The sequence below is a fragment of the Ambystoma mexicanum genome, chromosome 6q, assembly GCF_040938575.1.
Source record: "Ambystoma mexicanum isolate Mex_15411 chromosome 6q, UKY_AmexF1_1, whole genome shotgun sequence".
NCBI classification, from domain to species: domain Eukaryota; kingdom Metazoa; phylum Chordata; class Amphibia; order Caudata; family Ambystomatidae; genus Ambystoma; species Ambystoma mexicanum.
In genome coordinates this window covers 854270672-854290172 of record NC_090937.1, presented here as the reverse complement: position 1 = coordinate 854290172, position 19501 = coordinate 854270672, and the positions used below count along the sequence as shown (strand labels likewise).

The window sequence follows — 19501 nt, the reverse complement described above, 5'->3', positions numbered from 1 at the left end:
ATCCTGCATTCTTCTGGTGCCAGAGGCTCGACTGCGGATGAGATCTTTGCAGTGGGCTCTCAAGATGCAATGGTCACAGTCCTCCGGCAGGATGTCGGACCCTGTTCAGGTGCCGCCCTCGGTCACCCAGGATCTTCTGTGGTGGGCCGTCAAAGGCAATCTGATGAAAGGGGCTCCATTTTGGCTTCCCTGGCCAGAGGTGACAATCATGACGGACGCATCCCTTACGGGATGGGGAGCTCATGCCAACCAGCTGACAGTCAGTGGTCGTTGGTCTCCGTCAGAGTCCAGACTCCATATCAATTTGTTGGAGCTGAGAGCTGTCAGGCTAGCCCTGAAGGCTTTCCTGCCGACTGTGCGAGGAAAGAATGTCCTGATTCTGACGGACAACACAGTGGCCATGCACTGCCTCAACAAAAAGGGGGGGGGGCAGGGTCACTTCCTCTGTGCAGAGAGGCGATGCAGCTCTGGTTCTGGGCCATCCAGCAGGAAATGTTTTCGATCTCGGCAGTTCATCTGGCCAGAGAAGAAAACAAGACGGCGGACGCTCTGAGCAGGCAGAGCATGATCTCTCACGAGTGGGAGCTGGCTCAGGAGATTCTCCTGGAGATCTTCGACCTTTGGGTGACCCCACAAGTGGATCTCTCCGCCACCAGTGTCAACCGGAAGTGCAAAAGGTTCTGCTCGTGGGAATTTCCTCCAAGAGGAGCCTTAGGGGACGCGTTCGTAGTGGAGTGGTCCTTCCCACTGCTATACACGTTTCCTCCAGTCCCAGTCATTCCGCAAGTGTTGCGGAGGCTACAGAGGTTCGGTTCCCGGATGATCCTCACTGCTCCGGCTTGGGCCCAGAGGACGTGGTACCCGGACCTTCTCGACTTGTCCATCTGCCCTCCACGCCGTCTTCCCTACCGAGACGATCTGCTCTCACGGGAGGGGGGTCGGTTCTCCATCCAGAGGTCAAATCCCTCAACCTTCACACTTGGCTTCTGAACGGTTGAGGTATAAGGATTGGGACCTTCCTGAAGACGTGATGGAGGTGTTGCTTTCGGCCAGGCGGCCTGCAACAAAGTCCCTGTACCGTTGCCGCTGGAGAAAGTTCTCCAACTGGTGCAGGGTAAAGAATGTGGATCCTTTTTCATGTGACATTCCTGTGGTTCTGTCTTTTTCGCTTTACTTGGCCCATAAGGGCCTGCAAGTGGGTAACATTAAAGGTTACCTGGCGGCGCTGCCTATCTTTAAGCGCTCGTCTGAAGAGTGTTCTTACTTTAAAATTCCTTTAATTTCTCAGTTTCTGAAAGGGCTCACTAATGTGTTCCCTCAGTCGCCTTTCTAGGTGCCTGGTTGGGATTTGAACCTTGTTCTCAAGTTTATAATGGGTGCTCCATTTGAGCCTTTACATTCTTGTCCTTTGAGACTGTTAACCCGTAAAACTGTAATTTTAGTTGCGGTCACTTCCGCTTTCAGAGTGAGTGAGTTACAGGCACTTTCAGTTAAGCCACCCTTCACTGTGTTTCATAAGGACAGGGTTGTCCTTCGAGTTCGTCCTTCCTTTCTTCCCAAGGTGGTGTCGGAATTTCATTTAAGCCAGAAGGTTATTCTTCCAGCATTTTATCCTCCTCCACATCCTGGTAAGGAAGAGGAGAGGCTCCATAGGCTGGATCCTAGGAGAGCTTTATGTTTCTACATTTCACGCATGTTCCGGGTCAGAGTGGACAATCAGCTCTTTATTGGTTATGCTGGAAGGCGGTTGGGACAAGATGTTACTAAGCAGACTTTGTCTAGATGGATTATCTTGGCAATTTCTGAATGTTACCGTCTGGCAGGTAAGGACCCTCCGGTAGGCTTACAGGCCCATTCTACTAGGGGTATGGCTGCCTCTACTGCCCTGCAGAGGGGTGTTCCTATTCGTAACATCTGTGAAGCAGCCACTTGGGCTTCGGTCCATACTTTTGTACGAAACTACTCCCTAGATTCTATCCATGGGCAGGATCTGGCCTTTAGCAAGGCGGTCCTTTACTCTGCAATTTGATTGGGCATTCTAAATTTCTATATTTTAAAATCTTTTTCCCTCCTCCATACGTTGGTACTGCTTTGGGAGTCTGTCATATATATGGAATATGTCGGAGGGCCCAATCCCCACGAAGAACAAGTTACTCTCTTACCTGGTAACCTTCTTTCGTAGGGATGGTCCGACAACGTATTCCATATCGCTCCCTCCCTGCCTGCCCCGCTACAGAATTTCTTATGCTATTGCAGCTTACGTTTCCGCAAGGCTTTCTGTGTTCATACTGGTTGAAGATTAGTGCCACACGTTCTGGGAAAAAACTACAACTGAGGCTACGGGCGTCGTGCGTCCTACTTATAACATCCGGTGACGTCGGCTCGGCGGAGGCCCTCGAGAACAGCATATCAACGTCATCGACGCAGGACGCAGACACCGAAAATGTTCCCAAGCAGCACAGCTGTGGTGATTACCTGTCATAGATATGGAATACGTCATCGGACCATCCAATCGAAAGGACGTTACCAGGTAAGAGAGTAACTTGTTCTTCTTTGTGATAGTTTCCAGCTCCTCTGGCTTGGTTACCTTTCACCAATTTCACAAAGTACAATTCCTTAATTTCAGTTCAAACCACATTTCCTTTATATTCAATTACAAGTTTCTTTGCAGGTATCCTAAGTGGTGTTTCCATAGAAAAGTGTTCTCCGTCTAGGTGCAGTTGTCGGACCACACGGTCCACCCATTACAGGTCACACAACCGATACACCTGATTTGACTCTTCTTCCTTGTCAGCACGTTGCCACAGTTTCAGCTCTACAATGGCACTTGGTTTATTCTCATTTCACATCCCCATGATGCTTTACCATTGCTTGGTTTGACACTATTCACTTTTCACTTTCAGATGTTTCTATGGCGCTTGCCAATGATTGTTCTTTCAGATTACACATTTCCTTTATAACGTGTATTTCCACAACATTGCTTTCGTTCAGATCAGTATTCAACAGTACTTGCTTTCTTTCAATTCGTTATTCCAAAAAATGCTTGCTTTCATTGAAATCGGTATTCTAAAGTGCCTTTAGGATCGGCATTCATTAAAGTTACTTGCTCGCTTGCCGCCCCGGTGTCCTTTTTCTTAGGTTGACTCATCGGTTGGTGCTTACAGCGTTCCAGTGAGGCTTCCGGCCGCCACGAGCACCCTCTCTTGTGCAGCGCCTCGCTTTGTCTCCACAGTGGCGCCCCGTGTCTTTGCTCCTGCCACCGATGCGTCTCTTGCAGCTCTGCTTGGTCACGTCGATTCCCTTTCCGTAGTTCGCTGAAGGCCTCCAGCTTCTTTCAGTCTCGCTTCCTGCTGCATACACTCTGTATCTAACCGGGGCTCCCGAGCACTCCATCTGCCACGCCGCCCACCAGGAGAGGTCTGTGCTGCTCCAGCAGTCCGTAGATCTGCTTCCACAGCTGACTCCATTTTCGCAATTCTTGCTACTTTTAAATCTCCTGCCAGGTTGATTGGTGCAATAAGAGGCTCACGGCCGACTTGGGACTTCACCTCCTTGTCTCAGTACGTAACTGGTGTGTGTATGTGTGTGAGTCAATAAAGAGAGGAGGTATTACTCTTGCCTATCTCTTCCTCGTCCCAGTACCTAGCTGGTGTTTATTGGGGAATGTTTTACTGGAGAAATAGGGATGGGTTGGCAATAGTCTGTAAAGGCCTTGGGCATGTTGGACTCATTATGAAAGGGTAATGGGGGCTACCATGTCTCACCTCCACTCACCAATTCCCCTCCACCCAGGTAGTACTCACTCGTATATTCTCCCCCAGGGTGAGGATCCAATTGTGACAGCCTTTCCCTGACCACCTGGGAGGAAGATATCCGGGGAAAAGAAGTGAGGATGCCCTCTGTTCCTCACAGCCCCATTGTGTCCAAAAAGCCTCTAATCCCTCACACACACAGGACTCTAATTAATTCCCCCTCACTCCTACCAGTCTCATCACCCGGTGTGGATACAGCTCCATAATCTCAGTTTCAGAATGATCCAGAAATCCTGATGGAGGTTCTTCCTGGGAAGAAATATGTGATGAGGAGCAGAAAAGATAAAAGGTGGAGTATGGATTACTTGACATTCCCCACAGGGCTGGGTGCTCAGTCCCTTGGCCTAAAGGGTGCCATGAATGTGTTCCTTCAAGGGGTTTTCCAGCCGGGGGAGCATGCAGACTTCTGTGTCTGTGGTGGAGGGAGAAAGCAGACAGTTTGTTTAAATGGTCTTACTCCCGCCCCACCCCCTTCTCCTGCACCCACCACCCTCACACACCCAAATTCAACATATGCCTCCAACCAAACAGAAGAGACTTTCTTTTTCATTTCAAGGTTCTAGGTCCTGGCTTGTAGGAACTCAATTGGAATGTCCATTTGCAGTGTTAAGTCGAGGATTTCTGTATGTTTTAATTGCTGAGAGTATGTCCAGTTCAACATGCTGAGGTGAAATGGAAAGAAGTGAGGAAAGAGATTGTGAGCATGAACAGAAAGAGGATGGAAAGAACAGATCGCTATGTAGCTTAATTGTTGTATGTAAATATTTCTTATACTGCGCCAGTCCTCACTGTAGTGGCTAAATGCACTGAGGCTTGTTTGGGAAACGAGCATATTGTTCCCTGCCATTGGCATCCAGACCTTAGTCTGCAGAGGAAAGGAAAAGGGATTGGAGCAGAGGGAGGATAAAGGGAGGGGGAATGGTAACGCAGATGGAAAGGTTTAGTTCAGTTAATAGAGGGGATGGAAGATAGTGGAGATTGTGAAAGTTTGCTTACCTAGTATCAGTGAAAAGTGATCAAATCAGAACGCTGATCAGAAAAAGGGTTATCACCTAATGCTCTTAAGAAAAAGTGTATACCACGTGAGAATAGTTTCGAATACTTTAGTTACTACTTTACTAATGTTACTCCTGGAATTATTCTGTAATTGGTTGCATGATCAGCTTGAATATTGAAGTGCTAGATCGGAAAAGTCTTACATTAAGTTTCAATAAGAGTCAAATCATGGCGCAAGAAGGAACTTTATAGAGACATGAGTGAATGTTGTGCCCAAATTGGGGAACTCAAAAAAACAAACAAACAAAAGGGCCCTTCCCGGGTTTAACAGAATATATTCCACACTTTTGGCATATTTAGATGAGACGGCCGGTGCGAGAGGAAACGCATGAATCGAGCAAGATTTGTATTGTGTGAAGAGCTGAAGGGTGTGAATAGGAATGTTTGCAGAATTTTTGCAGCATGTGCGTCTGCTTTTGGCTTCATGTGGTATTCATGATCTGCTTTGTTTTGCACAAAGTGTCAACACGGGCGAGTAACTGATAGGATTCCAATATGATGTGTGTGTACTTGCCACAATACTCCAATCTTCAGATCCTTTTTTTCGCTTTCAGTTCATTTGTGGTGAAGAATCAAGAACGAGTAAACATCAGAAAAAAACCGCTACATTCCACGGCATTGAAAGATAGACCTGCATTGTAGATTTACTCCTGAAACAGTGACTAGTTTCTTAAATGAATCTAACAATTTGTGCAAACACAAATGTAAGTTTTGTTCTAGTTGCAACCACATATGTTTTTGGATACTCAAACACCATGTGAGCAACCACTTTCTTCCATGGGACCTCAGTGAAACAAAGTATGAAGTCTTTAGAAGGTTTAGGCCCAAGGCACTGAAATCCAAAAAGGAAAGGCACTGGACACTGTACACTATATTGGTGGCTTGGTCTACAGCTTCAGTGTTGGTGTAAGACCTCAATGAGGAGGGTGAGCAGCAGGAGGCTGAGCCAGTATTGACTCCGAAAAAGGGGAGGCGGTGTCATAACTGAGTGGTTCCCACAAAAGGCACAACACCACAAATGTAGTTTAGCCCGGTTTGTTGGTTGTTTAGATGCCTGGCAAACAGACAACATAAACAACAAACTATAATGTAGCTCACAGTTCTGGTGGATTTCCGAGCCCACCACCCATAACTCAGGCTCTGGGCAAAGGAGCGCTCTCTTTAACTTTCCGTTTCTTGGTTGGGGTTTTTGTGTAGCTTGAGTACACCAGAGAGCCCTCCTCCCAGTGTTCCTTGTCAGAGTGGTAGTTTCCACTGCATTTGTGTCCAACGGGAAAAATCTGAGTCGGTTTCTCAATAAGGCCCAGAGCTGTAAATAGTCCAAAGCCACCTTATGATTTCCAATGGGCTCTTGCTAGGTGTCCTGCCATCTCCTCCTCTCATGGTCCTCGCTCAATGGTGCAGCAGTCCCCATATCTCTCTCTTGCTCGCTTTCTCTCACTCCTACCCCATGTCTTGCCAGATATCACCATACCGATGTCACCTTCTTTTGTCTTCCCTTCCTCTATGTCCCTGTGCTTCACCTGCACCTCCCGGGCTCCTCCTTCATATTTTCAGGGTTTGCTCTTCACACTGCCACAGTATACCTCGGCACAGACCCTACCCCAGTAGTTGTGCATTCCCTTGGCCAAGTGACACCACATTAACACATCATAAAATATTTGAAATAACAGCGCTCTTTGTGGGTTTCAGCCTAGCACACCATGGAATGCGATAGCCCACAAGTAAAGCAGAAACATTCAGATGGATAATACAGTGCATCCATGAATGTCACAACGTGGGAAACAAACAGCTGCTTGACAAAGATTCATTCTAACCACTGATGCTTCTTTTTAAGCTCATTTAACATTACCAAATATATGTAAATCAGGAGCTTGGATTTCTGTGCATACTTTCACAAAGCATTACCGCAAAGACACGCAGATGAGTGCTCGTTCCCAAGTGCAACAAGTGAAAAGTATGGATTTAATACTGTCCCATCCCCACCCCTTTCTTGCTTGTGTATGTAGAACATTCTAATCTGAGGTGCTAAAACTCTTTATATGTTGCTTTTTCGCTGAGTGTGAACCAATTATATGGTCGCCACCAGAATCCGTATGTCTGCTGAACTTGCTTTTGCAGATACCATAAATATGGATGGTGCGGTTGCTGCAGAGCCCTGTGGGCCATCACAGGCTCTGCCGATGATGCTGGTGAGTGATGGTGTTCGCCACGAGAAATGGACAGTTGAAAGAGATGGTTCAGGGAGCCCAAGTGTTCCATGTGCTTTCATCGATGGTTATTTTTTCAACAGTTTTTTTTTTTTTTTTACAAAAATGTTTTGCTGATAAAGAACCATTGAAAATGTATTTATTTATTTTTAAGGGGGGTTCTCCCCAATTCCCACCTCCCCTATTGTTTTTGTACTATTCCCGAGCCCCCAACCCTTTATATGCCCTTTCCCAAACCCCACCCCCTATATTTTTCGATGTTTTTTTTCAGAAAAACATATTCGTTAAAAACACATCCAAAAAATAGCTGTTGATGAAAGAATGGTATATGCACCCAAGCAATGTGACTTATCGCATGCACAGCGCCTGGCTCAGGAGGGGGACTTGGAAGTGGAGGAGCACTTTTCTGGGAAGTCCATAGATCCAAACCTGGAAAACTTGGCAGCAGGGCCGTTCCCCACCTCCACTGGCACCAGCTACACCCCCCCCAAACTGAATGCAGCAGCTCCCTTTCCCACAAAATTACAGCAATGTGAGACTACTTCACTGTTGACAATGCAAGGAGCAACATGCCAGTTTGTTCCTTGTGCAAGAAGGAGATTGGCAGGAGCAAGTCTGGGGGTTATATCTGGATACATTGTGCCATATAGCCCACATGACAAACCATCACAAGAGGGTATGGAACCAAGTGGGCAGGTAGAGGAGCCACACTGCTGGGCTGCCAGTGCAACAGCAAATAATGCAGGGTACAACACCTACTATAATTCACAATAGTACAGGCAGAATGCACTGGCCGATGCTTACAGAGGCTTTGGAAAAACCTTACAACCGCAAAGACCTCATTGCCCAGTCATTTAGGGCTTGGACTAAAAAGATGCTTGCTGTTTATCTTCTGTCCTTTTCCTTTGTCAAAAACCACAGCTTCAGAAAACAGCTGATATTTGCTGCACCAAGGTGAACGATTCAGAGCCTTAGTTATTTCACAAGGATTTCAGTTATAGCACTTTTGGTTGTGTAAGTGCTGCACAAGGAACTGCAAGCGTCCTAGTTGGAGAAGATGCACCTCACCATGGACATGAGGGAAAGTGCACAGAGCACTGACTACATCACCATGACAGTACACTGGATGTCCTTGGCTAAGCCAGACATTGCACAGACAACACGCTGGCATGGGTCCCCAAGAATACCACACACGCTGCTTTCTCCTGTCTTCCAACATCAAACGCGTATGCAATGTTCTGCTTGTAGAGCTTTGACCAGATGTCACACAAGGAATCTGAAATGTGCACAGAACTTTAAGTGGTTATTGCAGAGTGGCCTGGTACACCCTCCATGAAAGTTGTCTCTGTCACCGTGGACAATGGCAGCAATTTTGTGGCAGCACTGAACCTGTCTGAGATAACCCTCCTTCCATGTTTTGTGCATATGATCAATCTCGTGACAAGGTTCCTAAAAGATCCCATTCTTGCTAAAATGCTGCTGTGTGCTCACAAGATATGAACACACTTCAACCTCGTATACATTGCTTGCAATGAATTGGCTTGCTCCCAAACACCATCTGCCATACCACCTAATCAAGCTAGAATTCCACTGCTTTATTTGCTCAAAAGCCTCCATGAACAACGACGTGCCCTAATTCACTATTACATGGTTGCAATCCAAGGCATTAGGCGGCACTGCTCTGTCAGCAAGCCAGTGGCACACGAGTTGCCCTGTCTTCAAGCCATTTGAGGTGGCAGCTATAAGGGTGAGTTGCGAGGAAGCGGGCTGAATGAAATCCGGCCACTCATGTTACTTCAGGAGAAGAGCCTGGACTATACATGTGGCTTTAGGGGCCTAGTGAAGGAGGAGGCATAGAGTGAGAAACTGGTGACCCTATGTCAGATAATTCGAATGTGCTTTGTAATTAAAAACTGTGGCATTTATCTTCTTACTACTTTTCTGGACCCACTTTTCCAGAAACTGTGTGTCTATGAATTTCCTAAATCAGCAGCCTGCCTCTATTTGCCAGGTGCTACAAATACTAGAACGCAAATTACTGGAAGCCTTAACCAACACAAGCAGTGGTCCTGTCCCCACGTTGGCAATGGAGTGGGATGGAAGGTCTCCCTGTGCAAGTTATGACAGAAACCTTTGGTGCCAATGCCGTCTTTTACGTGTCGCTCTTTGGCATTGTGCTCAAGTTCAGTATGGCCCTAGTCAAAGGGGCTCAGACTGTAGCAGCAGGATAAATGCTCTGTTTGCCCAAGGTGACGCCCTCCAGTAAAGAAAGCTGTGTGGCCTGAACTAAAACAAGTTGCTGGTGAAATCCTTTCTATCCATCCAGCAAGTCTCAAAACCTATTGCTTTCAGTGGCAATGGGGGAATAGTGACAGCCAAGAGGACATGTTGTCAACACTTGTACAGAGATTGACTTTTTAAAAAAAAAATACTGTAACTTCATACCCAAAACTCCTTCTTTTCCACTTGCCGCCTTTCAGGATGGTGATGCCTGTAAAAATAGTGGTGATGATTTGCAATGGTAAATTGTGCTAGTTCTTCTAATTAACTATTTAACAGTCTTCTGCATTGCTTGCCACAGTTTGAAGAACAAGGTGTGATTTTGGTTAAAATGCACAAACCAGAAACTGGACTCCATTAATCTTGGTGTGTGGGCCGATTTACCTTTAGTTTTCTTTGTCTCCCCTCTCCCAGTCAACTCTGCCAGGGGTAAAAAGTTTGTGTGTGTGTGCTAGTGTTATATATATTCAGGGCTTCTCATGCTGTGATTATGAGGTGGTCGTCCTACTCCTGGCCTTCTTTTCTGCTGCTGACCCACATTGTGTGTGGGGTAGATTTACCAGCCCCAGCAGAAATTCCCTTCATCACAAAACCGCATTTCAGCATTTACCCAAGAATGGCTGCATTTTGTTCTCCTGCACGTGAATACAGAGAAAATAACATAAATTCAGAATGGCTCTGCATTGCTGTTCTGTTATTAAAAACTCAAGGCTGCACAAGAAAATGACCTGCATTCAAGACGGCATCACACTTGTGCCTGCTTTCATTTTAAACATCACACAGTGTTGCTTCATTAAAACACAGCCCTGCATGGGTATTATTTTATTTGAATGCCATAAAATAAGGCAATCCCTCCCAGAATGGCACTGTTTTAATTTAAAAAAGTCCATGAAGAGCAAGGAATTCTGTTTGAGTCCACACGGCTAGCATTTACTTTTGAAAGGAACCATCACACGCAAATCACTGCAAAAGAAAGCTACAGCATGGCTCTCTCTCTCTTGCCTCCTGTCAATTACCAAGAAACTATTTTCAGCATATCTCTGTGTTCAGAAACTGACCATATCTTTTAAAGCCTTTCAGAAAGTTAAAGCAAAGGAAACTGTGTGCGACAGAAACCGCATTTTGTGAAATTAATATGAGAGGAAAACAACACGTGTGAATCTGCTTTTGCAAAGCAGGCAAATGACATGTTGAGAACTAAATGTGAAATAATACCATGGCTCCCACGGGAACACAATTGCATATATCGGTAGAGGGGCTGCATATATTATGCTCTTTTCCCCCCAAAAGACCACTCAGCCTGGCTGAGGCCCAGGAATTCCTGGTATAAAGGCTAATTTCGCACCTACCAGTGAACTGATGCTGCAATGGCATGTGCTGTGTTCTTATGGGACTAACAATGCGATCATTACAGGTTCTACCAGACTACCAGGCAGAACTGCTCCCAAGGACAAAGGAAGGGGGAAGCCCTTTGTTTTGCCTCAGAGGTGTGATTTCCTCTACATTCATTCCCAGCACCGACTGGAAAGCTTCAAAGGGGCATCATGGAAACTCTTTGTTCAGGCTGACATAGGAGGAAGACAGTTTGGCTGGGGGAGTGGAAGGACAGCCCACACAAGGGACTAATCCAGCCCATTGATTTTAAAAACTGTTGTACATCAAGACATTTCGCCCAGCACCCTAAATAAGTAAGAATTCAATATTATGCTAGTATTTTGTGAGATTTTTAGGCAAGCACAATGAGACCATGTGCATCTTTCTGGTATGTGGAGAACTGGAATGGCAGGAAAATGCATTTCTGGGTGAAGCATAAATGGCACAGACATTAAACTTGGGGAAAATATGCCAAATACTTGCATGCACATGTGTAGCCATTTGCAGAATTTTAGATATCATGTTTCTCCTGAAAACGGCGAAATTGTGACAAAGGCCGATGCAACATCACACAGAATTGGCGTTCAAACTGGCCAATTCCTTGTGAAATACGGGATCTGCATATCTGCTTTTTTATGATGTGACTAGTGTAAATATGAAGTTTTGTTCCATAACTCATTTTTGTAAAAAAAAAATAGGCTTGTGAGACAAAGAAGTCATAAAATACACACACATAAGGTGATGTCGCCTCCCTTGAACCAAACAGCCCAGAGGGAGGTGGGAGGAACGATAGGCTGGCCTATCCTAGGATAGGACTAGTTCCTGGGTACTTCCCCCCAGATTGTAAAATGTTATGATGTCACTCTGGATATATAAGCAGGAGACAGAGAGAGACAAGGGATATTCAATATTCAACATTCAAGGTTCCAGGACTCCAAAACCAGATCCAGGGCCAGCTGAGTCCATCCAGGCAGGACCATCCAGACCCAGGCAGAACCACCCTTTCAGATCCAGCATACCCAATAATTCAGGGAAAAAAGAGAAGAGGCAGCTGATCCCCTATAGGAGAATCCAGTGACCAGACCCTTTGCCCAGCCGACCCCTCCCGCTGTCCACAGTGACCAGGCCTTGCACAGCTGTTCCCATTCAGGAGAGCCCAGCTGTCCCAGTGACCAGATCTCTTGACCCTCCTGCCCAGTGACCAGAACCTTGGCCGTCGCTGTCCAGAGACCTTTCTGGCTGTCCAAATTACCAAACTCAAGTGTACCTTGTAAGTATCACCTCACCCAGTACCAAAGAAACTGCATATCCCGCCCTGTTACCTTGCATCCTATTCAAATCCTATTAAAACCCCATTAAAATCCCATTCATATCCCAAGTTGACAGTATCATCTGTTTACTCTTTCCTTAGACGAATCTGTGTTAGTCTATATCTGTTAGCTGAAATAATTACAAAAAAAAGGAATATGCTATCTGTCCTTAGTACCATTTTGAGATAAATGAATTCCCCTGTAAGGAGGTACGTAGTGCAAGCTGGTTAAAATTCGAAATTAACCCCCTTGCATGCAGTGTCTTTCCTTAAGAATATAGTCATTAAAATATAGCATTAGTAGAACCTGTCCTTGTGCAATCAAAACTGAATGTGTCCGTGTACTTTGTTTTTCTTTAAAATCTGATTGGCATTTCCCATAGAAAAACCTACTTATCATCCTATAAAGAGTCATCCCTTCCCCTCCGTATCCTATCTGTTCTGCATCTTTTTCCTCATCTCAAAAGCCCATTTCTGATTTTGACTGCTAAACCCATTTTCTTAGCTGTTTGCCAGTTTAAAAGCCTGTGTGAAATAAGAAATTGCAATCCTGCCATGTGTGTTTTCCTGTGCATTTTTTTCCTTCCCAAAATCGATTTTCTCACCTGCATTCACGTTGCTTTAGTGTCCTGCTCAGTAGCCTGTAAGCTTCGGTGTCTCTTTAGTGCAGCCACACAAATGTATGGCCTAGATATCCTACCGCAAGTGTAAAATGATTTATAAGTAACCAGTAACGTAAGTATGCCATTTTCCTCATTTTGAGGGTTTTCATTTCATTCTTGGCCTCCCATTCTAGGGTGGTGGGTTGAATTTAAAAATTGATTCTTCCCTCTTATTTCTGACTCCTTGCCACTGCTTTCCATCCACACAGAATTTAGTCAACAGGTGTCTGGGGAAGTGTTGCAGGGGGAGTGCATAACCTTTGTGCCATCTGCGATTGTGAAGAAAAGTGATTTTGTTTCCAGTTCTCTTAAAAGTGTATGTACATTGTGTTAGAAGTTGAATTCACTGTGTTATACGTTTTTGCATTTGTATCGCCACACAGTGGTGGCTGCTGCCCTAAATTTTGTTTGCTCTGATTTTTCATTTGAATTCTAAAAATAAATAAATATTTCATTGTTGCAAACCGGCCTGGTTCATGGTCCACTGCGACACAGTGTATTTGTTGCGCTGGGTGTGAGACGGGTTGGGTGCCTTCTCAAGAAAGAACCCAGGGTTCAAATAAAAAGGTGTTTTTATTGTGTGCCACCTTCACTGTCAGTGGAAGAAGTCCCTGACAGGAGTGTGCTGTGTCATAAAATCCATTACACCTGCCCTTCTTGTCCTGTGGATCCTCCTGATGCTGATGAAATGCTCCTTTTGCCTTCAACCCAGTACTCTTCTGAGTGGTACTTCCTGGCGTGCCCATGGCGAACAGCCAACACACTTCTCAGCTGCCTTCCTAGTTGTGATCCTGGAGTCTGGTTTGGTTTTTCGTTCTGGTACATTGGCCTCTGAGGATTGCTCTCAGCTCCTTGCCGTGCGTGTGCCTTTCATATGTCTCTACTTGCCATACTCGCTCAAAAATAGCCATTGGTTCTTGATATTCCTGATATTTATGTAGCTCTTCGATTGGTCCGTTTGCCTACTTGCATGATTTTCCCCATCTCCTGCGGGACAGGGTCTTCCCAAGCCTCCAAACAAGCCGGCAGACATTTTGGCTCGCGGCTATTTCTTGCCTGGTTCTCCTGGATCAGCTCTGCAGCCACTTCTCGTCTCCTTTGTCATCTCTGCTCTCTGCACTACTGTCTTATCGTACCACCAGGGTCTTCGCACCCTCAGCCGACCCTATTCCCATCTATTGCGGTGTCCCACAAGGCTTGTGTGTATCGCTAATGCTTTTTAATATATTCACTGAGCTCCTATTTGACTGTCTTTACAACTTGGGTTTCACATATACAAATTATGCTGATGACACCCAGGTTCTCATTACGCTGTCGGGGTGCTATGAAGAAGATTCCAAACTGATTAATGACATATACTTGGAGATCCAGGCCCGGATGGCAGACCATAGGTTGTGTCTCAACAACGAGAAAACTGAGCTCCTGCTCGTCGGATCCCAATTACGACTAAACAAATTAGATCTACGATATGCATCCATCAACATTGATGGAAACCTGATCAAAGTGGCCAAAGAAATCAAAACCTTGGGGGTCTACTTAGACTCCACACTTTCACTCAAAAAGCAAGTGAATGCCATTGCATCCACAACTGCCTACACCAACAAGCTGATCAATGCTTGCAAGTCTTTCCTCTCGCCTAGTAGTTGCATTTGACTAGCCAGGGCACTAGCGCGGTCCAAAATCGACTACTGTAACACCCTCTTCCTAGGCACCTCTGAACGTAACCTCAACAAACTCCAGGTCCTCCAAAACAATGCCTTAAGATCTGCATTCAGCATTCCCAGATCTACCCACATCACCAGCTTCAGACAGGATGCCCAATGGCTCCAAGTACGAGACAGAATCACCTTTCGATCACTTGTCATTACCCATAAATGCCTAACTAACTCTGCCCCCAAATACCTGGTAGTTAAGTTCAACAAACACCAATCATCTAGACAGACCAGAACCATGTATTTGCATTGCCTCACCAGCCCCAAATAGAATCTAAAAAAAACTGGTGGAACAAGCTTCCCTGTCTTAGCCGCCAAACGGTGGAATGCCTTACCCCTCAACCTCAGATTGGAACCCTCGTTTTGGACCTTTAGAGCCAAAGTTAAGAACTGGCTCTTTGTTAAGAGATGCTATCGTCTATCCATCTTGTTTCTAAATACTCTGCCTGCTCAATTTTCACTGTATTTCTTGCAACCTTTTGTATTGTAGCACATATTTTCTCAAACTAGCGACCGTCATGTAACTTTGGTCAGTCGCAGTTACTGTTGTTGTGGTTTTTGTATATTCGGATATATGCGTGTAACATTCGGTCTAAGTCGCTGGCGCCCAGTTACCTCAGGGTTCGGCGCGCGATACAAATAAAGAAACTAAACTACAGCCTGAGAACATCACTTAGTGCATGGATTTGTTAAGTCTGTGGGGATCCTTGTTCACATACAGTACCCATGGCTGAACGCTGTTGCTTGCAATGTTTGGTTTGAAATAGCCTGGTCACCTTAGTCTCGAGATAATCTGTTCCTGTAATAATAATGTGTTCATATTTTGTTATGTATATAGTGCTATCGCCAAAGCGCTGTATGAAATGGAACATTTGTATATATAAACCCAACCGAAGTTGGCACTCCTGAATCGACCTTGAAAGGATGAAAGGCTAAGTTGGCCCTGCTAGTATTTGAAACTGCAACACACAGATCTCAGCGGCGAGCGCTCTACCCACTGAGCTATCTTTCCTGCTGTAATGGCATCTTCTGGCACTGGCAAGGACTGTTGGTAAAGCTCTTACTCATAGTGTCCTCAATAGTCCCGGAGTATTTAGCTGTGGTGATAACAGCACACCTCTCTAGCATCTAGTGGGTGAGCAATAAAGCCCTTGTTTTAAAGAGGTTATGCATGGCCTATTCAGATTGCGGAGACTGACAATGTAACTGGTTGTGAATTTTAAACCCAACTCTCTAGGTCATCTATTTGTGTTATGGCTGAAACGTTTCCCTGATTGCACGATAAGCTGCCAGTATGCATATGCTTATATTCCAACCAGACCTAATTCTGTGTCCCATCTGTGAGGTGGGTGGTAGTTGTTAGACTTTCCAATCTCGGTGGAGTTAACCCTCGCTCTGGCTCCTGCCTGTAGGTGTCAGAGGTAAAAGATGGCTAGTGCGCAGCCGTTGTTTGTGTAGGGCTCAGCTGAGATAGCAGAGTTGTGTGAAACGCTGTGACCAGCTATTGGTGCACCCTGGTAAAAGGGTTCCGTCTGGCCACGTGTCGCAGTTCACGCGAGCGCGGGCCTCCTTTTGTCTGTAGAGTTGTTTTGGTTCACGCCTCTTCAGACTATTGGTTTATTTTGGTACAGGTTAATCTGCAAGGGGCGCTAAATACCCCAGATTCCCAGTGCTTGGCTTAGGATGGTACCACGAAGCACACACCTCTCCTTCGTCTCTGTTATTGGGCGTTGGAACTGTGTGCTAAAGGTCGGCGAGAACATGTTTTTTCGGCTTTACGGCGTTCAAGTGTTGCCTTTATACCTTTTGATAGCTTTGTGTGTGTGGGGGGGAGGTGAGGGGGTGTTAGAATACTGTAGATGTAAGAATGCATTACTAGTGATGTAAATATGTGGTGACTGAAATGCTACAACCTGCGTTTATCATTTAATGTTGGCTACGTTGTAAAATTAATAATGCCTTCACCTCAAACTTTCTTCTGTAGTTCCGCATCTCGTGTTGACACTAAATTAACAAAAAGAGTTTCATAAAAAAGCAAAGGGTTGACGAAAGTTAAGGAGCACTTTGATGGGAAATGTGCACCGCAAGAGAATGTCATTGTTTACTGTTGCTGTGTCTCCTCTTCTGTAGATTGCCTTTGTCGCCTTGGCGTTTGTCGCCGGCATCGTGTGTTCGCTGCCCCCTGAAGGCCAGTGCCGGCCATACATCGAGCCGCTGGACCTGCAGACAGTCCTCCTCACCGCCAAAGTCATCATGTGGCTCCTGCAGTTTATCCTTGAGCGGTACATGCAGCACCACCACAGGAAAGCAAGAAGCCGGGGCTACCTGTGTCTCTACCGCGCCACCAGGCATCTGAAAACACTCCCTTTGCTGGTGCACTCGACAGGTGAGCAGGCCGCGGGGTTAGAGGGCTGACTGGGTATTTACTGAGTGGACGCCTGCATTACCACTACAAATAGAGTGACTGAGTGGGATGAATTGCATTCCTTATTTTAGCAATCCCACCCCTGTAACCTGCTGTACTGGGAACAGTAGGTGCACTTCCAATGGACTATGCACGCCTCATTCTCGTATGGAATGTGTCATCCTCGTGCATCTTCTTGCGTATCCCTACACTACAACCAGAACATCCCCAACACTTAACCCCACCTCAACCTGTGACATAGTGTACCTTCTGATAATTGCCAATAGTACTCACTTTTCGGCTTGATTACTTAATGCAGTGTCTGTTAGGCAGAATTATATGCAGTACCCTTTGGGAACACCACACACGATTAAGACTACAAGTGACAGTACAAATTCACCTTTGGTACAAGCCTGCACTACACAGTTAAAGTGGTAGCAGTAGCGGAGCAGCCAGACTTATCTCGAGAGTAAGTGAGCAGTATCAAATAGTTACACAAAGGACAGCAATTGCTATGATTCAGGAAAACACTGACTCAAGGTTTTCAAGTAAAATAATATACATTTATTTCACTCTTAAGTTGTATAACATTACACCATTATAAGCAGTTTAAAAATCCCACTCTCAATACACCACACCACTTCCCTTAAATCCCAGACAAGTTAAGCTCACAAAAATGAAGTTGGAGCAAAACGGCACTCCAACAATTTAAAAGGGAGGGAAAGACAAAGTTAATAGAAATTGGACCACACCAACAGGTAAGTACTCAGGACAATAGAACAAGAGGAACTACAGTGATAGAATCAGGTAGAGAAGGCTTAGGGCCAAAGTCAATAGGACAAAAGTCTTTTGCTCAAGATCACACGGTTCAGGGTAGTTCGCGGTAAGGTTCGTGCCACGGATTTCGGTCGAGGTTGGTTGGTAGAAATGTAAGTTTAAAAAGAAGAGAAGGACAAGCCCTCGGATTGGAGAAAGATATCACACACTTTCCCCGTGGCTGAACGAAATGAGCAACCGGGTTTGCACAGTACCATAAAACGGAGAGGAAGCTGTAGCTGAGGCGGACGTCCCTGGTAGTTCCTGCAGGCTCACTGTTCCTGAAGCGACTGTTGGACTGACATGAAGTAGGAAGACTGGAGGGTCCTGCACTAACCTGGGAAGAAACCAGCAGCAGAGCAAAGCAACAAATAAAAGGTGCGCTTCTTAAAACCCAAGCAGGGTCCGACCTTCCTGGCTATCCGGCCCACTGCAGCTCTGTACAGCGAATTCGACCAGAGGAGGGGTCCTGGCTTGCATTTTGGGCGAACTGGTTGGTCCCACCAGCTCAAGGGAAGAAGTTTCCTGGAGGATCTTCTCTGTCGGTGGATTCTGATGATTCAGACCTGCAGCCAGGCTTCACCGGGCAGTTCAGTCATTGAAGGGGTCCTCTTCAGTCAGCTCCTCATTGGTTCTTGCATTCCAGTGGTGACTTTGCCTTTCCAGTACCAGAGACCTGCTTGTTATGCAGTTTTTCCCCACTCATACAGCCTGGCTGTCAATCACACAGCAGGGTGGCTGGCCTGGCAAGGCCAGTCCCCTTAGCCAATCAGACAAGGGTGTGACTTGGGTTACCAAAGGAACCCATGGCAGGGGTCTGAAGACCCCTCCCTCACATCCTGTCTACCCAGACTTTCAGGCACCTTAAGAAGGGCTTCTGTGCAGAAGCCCGCGAAAAAGACAGCGAACAAAGGAATCATCAACGGTTTGGCGCTCAGAGAAGAACATGAGAACGACTTTAACAAAAAGTAATGGCGACTAAACCCAGCCGGAGCCAAAATAAAATGTATTTGGTCAAGCGGGTTTTTGTTTGAGGCTAATATAATAGCCTAAAACAATACCATGGTTATATAATATAACCACAGTAGAACAGTAAGGGTAGTTACTACTGCCACCAGCCAAGTCTTAATGTAAACGGAGCGAAACAGTGCTCCAAGAGACACAGTCAAAAAGGGATAGGAATTGACCCTTTCCAATACTCCATGTAAGATGGGGTGTACTGGGTCTGTAGTTTAAAGAGACTACATAAAGTTAATGGCAATTTTACCTGTTTCTGGGAGACAGTAGTCAGTCCCAGAAAAATGAAGTCAGAGGGAAGTCTAAGAGACAACCCTGTGTTACTGCACTGAAGGTGCTGTGTAACACACACAAAAATGGTGCTCATGGAGTAGGTGAGGCTCCAGAGCCCACGATCACACAAATGGTAAAAACACGCACAGCAAAACACATGTAAGAGTGGGAAAAAGGCCCACACTCTTACCCAGTGAAAAAAAGTAAATCCTAAAAATACAGCAAAGCTGCTGAGGGACTCATTAGGTAAAGGAAATTAGCCATTTATGAGAATTCTCCCTAACATTGTCTCGCCAGACAGTCTCAGTACTTCAAGGCAATAGCAGTTTAGTGCTTTACAAGTGCTGCATAACATAGTTTGACTTCATTGCTGCTTGTTGGCCAGCCAGATATTTCCAGAATGGTTAACATGTTCCCTTGGTCGTGACCTGATATGATATGGCATTTATAACGTGCCTATACACAAGTGTTCCAAGGCGCGACGAGGCAAGGGAGGGGGAACAAAGGGAGGACAGACAACGATCCTACTAGGCCAGGTATCATTCAGATCACGCAAGTGCATGAGATGGGGGGGAA

General features: G+C 45.7%; 1 protein-coding gene across 1 annotated transcript in view; it reads left to right on the top strand.

Annotated features, from left to right (window-relative positions):
* TMEM192 (transmembrane protein 192) overlaps nt 1–19501 on the top strand; it is a 925211-nt gene that overhangs the window by 322006 nt on the left and 583704 nt on the right. Inside the window, exon 3 of the mRNA XM_069631380.1 lies at nt 16546–16801. Coding sequence (XP_069487481.1) covers nt 16546–16801 — 256 coding nt within the window. The remainder of the gene's footprint in view (nt 1–16545; nt 16802–19501) is intronic.